At 35.1% G+C, this 4,806-nt stretch overlaps 1 protein-coding gene across 1 annotated transcript; it reads left to right on the forward strand.

Moving 5' to 3' along the window:
* The first annotated feature begins 2,091 nt into the window (after positions 1 to 2,091).
* Positions 2,092 to 4,577, forward strand: LOC134233074 (ATP-dependent DNA helicase RecQ-like). Its single transcript, XM_062715071.1, has 3 exons — positions 2,092 to 2,514; positions 3,000 to 3,166; positions 3,548 to 4,577. Exons 2-3 carry the CDS (start codon positions 3,015 to 3,017, stop codon positions 4,365 to 4,367), a joined length of 972 nt encoding a protein of 323 aa, XP_062571055.1. The 5' UTR covers positions 2,092 to 2,514; positions 3,000 to 3,014; the 3' UTR covers positions 4,368 to 4,577.
* The last annotated feature ends 229 nt before the right edge of the window (positions 4,578 to 4,806 follow it).

The following is a 4,806-nucleotide window of genomic DNA, read 5'->3' on the forward strand; positions in this document are numbered from 1 at the left end:
TCTCTTGATTATCATGATTATATAGTGAAAATACAAATCTTTGAAAATTTTCTTCTCTGCTCCAGGGTATTAAGCAGATGAACTACCAATATAGTTATGATGGACAAGGGCCAATATCTTCCACAATTGTGAATTTAAAGGCCCCAGGGTCCGGGGTACCATAGATGGGGGGGGGGTTGTACTTGTATACTAAAAATGAATGGTTTGAAATCTGCTCCTTGGTATTAATCAAATATCAAGGTCAGGGGTTCATGTATGGTAGGGGCACCACTGATTATTGCTGAATATTACTTATTAGTTGAAATGCATTTTGTGTTCCTTTAATTACCCTGCGTATGGGTATTAAGTAAACAAACTAAGCAACTGCTAAGTGTATTGTTATGATGATCAATGGTGCCTTTTTCAGAATTGTGAATGCCATAGCATCTGGCTTAAAACATGAATCAAATTCAATCACTGGAAAGTTGTTGCATAATGCTCAGGTGACCTATAAGGCCCATGGGCCTCTTGTTTTCATAATTTTTTTTTGCTTCTGTATCATTAAAATGATCCCCTTGCATGATGATTTGGCTTATAATTAGCATAATTAACAACAATTAAAAATTCACATTTTGGCAGGGTAGTTTCTGAACTCGGTTAAGTTATTCAAACTTATTGTTCCTTGTATCTAAACCAAATTAAACTGTATGCAATGGTGATGAATTATTATAATTGTTACGTTGATGTTGATGGAAGCATTGAGATGCTGTACTTTATACATTTTTGTTGATAGAAGCATTGAGATGTTTTAATTTATACATTTATGCTGATAGAAGCATTGATATTCTGTGCTTATTTTTCTGCTCCAGAGAATGAGAACAGGGAGATTTTTTTTTTTATTTAGTACATAAGAACCATCTTGTCCATGCTGTTGTTGGATGTGCAGCATAATGTAAATGCTCTGGATGCTTTATATAGTCTCTTTATCATGTATCAGTGACCATGTTTGAGTTCCATTTGTCTCTTCCCGCTGTAACCGTGAAAACTGTCGCTAGTGCTCAGTGTCGCTCTTAATAGAATATATAGGGAAAAGCGCGACACTGAGCACTGGCTTCTGCGCATGCCTAGGGATTTCGGTCGCTTCAAATCGAAGCGGTGTCCCACTGAATTTAATTCCACTGTTTTTGGAATATACAGTTTTTGCATTAGTGATCCTCCAAATTCAAGTACAGTGCGTATAGACGTCAATTATATATATATTTGTGCTTTGTTAAACTTTTTCTGCATACTAAACTTAAACAATTTTGTATAATTATAATTTTGGCACCATATTTCAATAATATAGGAGAATTGATTTCTTCTTCTTCAGTTTTCCAACAAAACTTCAGAGTGCTGAAGATTACTTGTTGGTGCGTATGCGTGACATAACTTATATAAATAGAAACAATTTAAAGGAAAAAGAAATGTGCTTTTATTTACATTAGTGATAAAAAGAAAAATTTAACTGTTTTACTTTATACATGATAGTGTTGAGAACAGCTGGGGTTAGCTGTTCTCTAAAAATGTCAACGTTAGTGGCTTGGACAGCAGACTGGGGAAGTAAATTCCATTGCATTATAGTATGTCTTTTTTGCAATTAATGCAATTCAAACTGCCGAAAGAAAATGTTTGCAAGTTCTTTAATTATAAACATGAAAACTTATTAAAAAGAACTGAATAGACATGGAAGAAAATACTCATGAAAATTCTTTGTGATCTTATAATAAATTTAATTTTCCAATGTCTGCATTTTCTTATGGACATTAATGTACTAGTATCCGCTAATAAGATGTGCTTTTAATTTCTGACGTTTCTTTACTCTTTTAAAATACATTCAATCGCTTAATCACACTTGTATCATGTATAAAAAATATACAAATGAACCAAATAATTTGTTATCAACATCAATCCATATCAGTTAATGTGATTACTACTACATGTATGAATGTTTTAAATTTGATATTGTTTTTCTGTGAATTCTTGGATCCACGCGTGATCTTTACACACGCGCTGACCTAGTTAGAAGATTTATCGAATACTTCTTATTCACCAATCGTAACTACTCGGCCATTTCCGTGAACGATAAATAACCTCGTAAGCAGAGAGGAGAAAACCTTCTTAAATTATTCGCCGGAAGTGATACCGCACATAGTTCCCCAACATGGAAGAAAGTCTCGAATTTGCTCGGAATAAGTTGGGAATTAATTTTTCGCTAAAGGAAAAGCAGTTGGAAACTCTAAGAAATTTATGGGAGCGACGGGATGTAATAAGTGTGTTACCAACTGGATATGGTAAAAGTGTCCTATACCAATTACTCCCGTGGTTTTTACAAGGCGAAAGAGAAAGAGCTGGGATCGTCATTGTCATTGCCCCCTTAACCTCGATTATTGTAGATCAAGTTTCTTTCCTTTCCTCTAAGGGGGTAAAGGCATTATGCATGAATTTTGAAGGAATGGGTGTCGTTCCGCGGATGATGAAGAAGAAACTGTCTCGAAGGTACATGTAACTTAAATGTACATACAAATCGATCATATTTCATAGGCCCGATACATAGGGTGCTCTCGTTATTAAGTTTGTATTATAGGATATATCTATATTTATTTATATATTTTAACAATTACACAGTTTCCCTATGGTCCGGTACAGTCACTAGAAAATAACACACACCCCTAAACATGATCATGATGATAAAGCTACAGCTGCATTGCACTTGAACATGTTAAATGGTCTTAATGGAAGAACTTCAGTTATACTGGGGAAGTATTTGCATTAAAGTCAACACTACTAAATTTGTACTAATGAACTCACCAGGATCATTTATCTGCAGTCTTTTATACTTAATGAGAATGCATTTAAATTCAGGTCGTGGTGTATTGAAATGCTTCAACTAGCCTAATTATACCAGGTAGTATACAACCACTATGAAGAAAAAAAATAAATAAAAGTATTTAAAAAATTTTTGTTGTTGTTTTCATTTAAAGCTGGTCACAAAAGACATGCAGCGTATCATAGATGGTGATGTCGAGATCCTTTACAGTCATCCAGAAGCAATTTTCTCTAAAAAGTTTGGTAGAATTCTGCGCTCAAAAGTTTTTCAGGAGGGTGTCTGTTGTGTGACTATTGATGAGGTTCACATGATAGAGGAATGGTAAGGAAATACAGAAATATTCCATTAAAATGTATAGGCCTATATCAGTCCCTCACATGATAAATGACTAAGGTAAAATAATTAAAAGGCAAAACATCTCGCATAACTCAAGGACAGTCCTTCATTACAATGATATGAATTACAGTATCTTGAATCCTAGCTACTCATCCACAGGCACTTGTTCCTTATATCGAGCACCCCTACTTATTTTTACCAGAAGTAAAAATAAGTAGGAGTGCCCCATATACGAAACAAGTGCCTGTGCACTCATGGGTCATCCTCATTTAGGTGACCAAATACATGAAATAAAGCACAGTTAATCTTCCAAAGGTTGGCATGAGTTTTTCCTTGAATACTGAGTAAAATATCTTTTAAATACAGGGGAGAAGAATTCAGACCAAAGTTTAAGAAACTTGGAGACCTAACCTGTTTGTTTCCATCTGCAGCACATTTATCACTGACAGCAACAGCGACTGAAACCTCAATAGAAAGTCTTGGAAAAGTGCTACAGTATATAAATCCAGTCATTATCAAAGCCAATCCCGACAGGCCAAATATTTTCTTGGAAAAGATTGTGCGACCTCCTAATATTAACAAAGTTAAAAAGTTGGACACAATTATTGAACCTCTGTGTGAAGAGCTCAAAGAGAAGAGGGAACATTTCCCTGTGACTATAGTTTACGTAGAGAATTTAGAATCATTGGGTTACTTTTATCAGTATGTGAATTCAGAATTAAGGGAGCATCAGTATGTAGGTGAACCAAATCCAGAAAACCGTATCTTTGCACAATTCCATAAAGATTATACAGAGGCCATGAAAAGCCATGTGATAACTGAGTTAAAAAAGGAAAACCCTATACTACGTTTAGTATTTGCAACAGTTGCACTCGGTATGGGTTTGGATGCCAGGTGCATTACCAGGATCATCCATTGCAGACCCCCTACAACACTTGAAAAATATCTTCAAGAAATTGGAAGGGCTGGTAGAAGTGGAGCCCAGTGCACAGCAGTACTTTATTTCAATAATAATGACATTGCCAAAAATAGAAAGGGACTAAGTGAAGAAGTCATACAGTATTGTAAAAATTCTGAAACTTGCCTCAGACTTTTTATATTAAAGTACTTTGGATTTAACCATTCATTATTCTGCGGACCACCAAAAGATTGCTGCAGCAATTGCAGGAGCAAAAGTTTGATGTGAATTTATAAGGTAATTTATAAAAATAATTTAATTTCATTGTGATTGTAAATGATTGAAGCTCCTTAATACAGATCTGAAATGTACACGCACATACCCGATATACACAAAATTTCAGTCTTCCTCCTCCGCAGAAAATGTGTCAGACTCTTCACCGCTTTCTTGTTCTTCATCCTCATCATCTTCCGGTGGAATTGGAATATCCCTCAGCAGCCTCTTAATGGTATTTTTTACGGTCACTTTAAACAGTGCTTGATCAAATGAAAAAGGTGATTTCTCGAAACCTTTGAAGGAATTTAATCGGCGTTCCTTATTGTAAATCCAGGGAGAGTTTTTCTTCAAAACTTTAATCATGGCCCCAATGTCCTCCTCTGACGACCTTTTCTTGTGACTTGTGTTAATTTTCTTAATCAGTGTCATATTGTCATAATTTTGTACAATT

This window comes from Saccostrea cucullata, unplaced genomic scaffold, assembly GCF_032062105.1.
Source record: "Saccostrea cucullata isolate Sc308-1 unplaced genomic scaffold, CSIRO_AGI_Scuc_v1 ctg509, whole genome shotgun sequence".
NCBI lineage: Eukaryota > Metazoa > Mollusca > Bivalvia > Ostreida > Ostreidae > Saccostrea > Saccostrea cuccullata.

What these genes read in the sequence shown, in the direction of transcription:
- LOC134233074 (XM_062715071.1), top strand. Translation starts at nt 3,015, where the DNA reads ATGCAGCGTATCATAGATGGTGATGTCGAGATCCTTTACAGTCATCCA. An exon ending in GTTCACATGATAGAGGAATG is followed by an intron (nt 3,167 to 3,547) that starts GTAAGGAAATAC and finishes TTTTAAATACAG; the next exon opens with GGGAGAAGAATTCAGACCAA.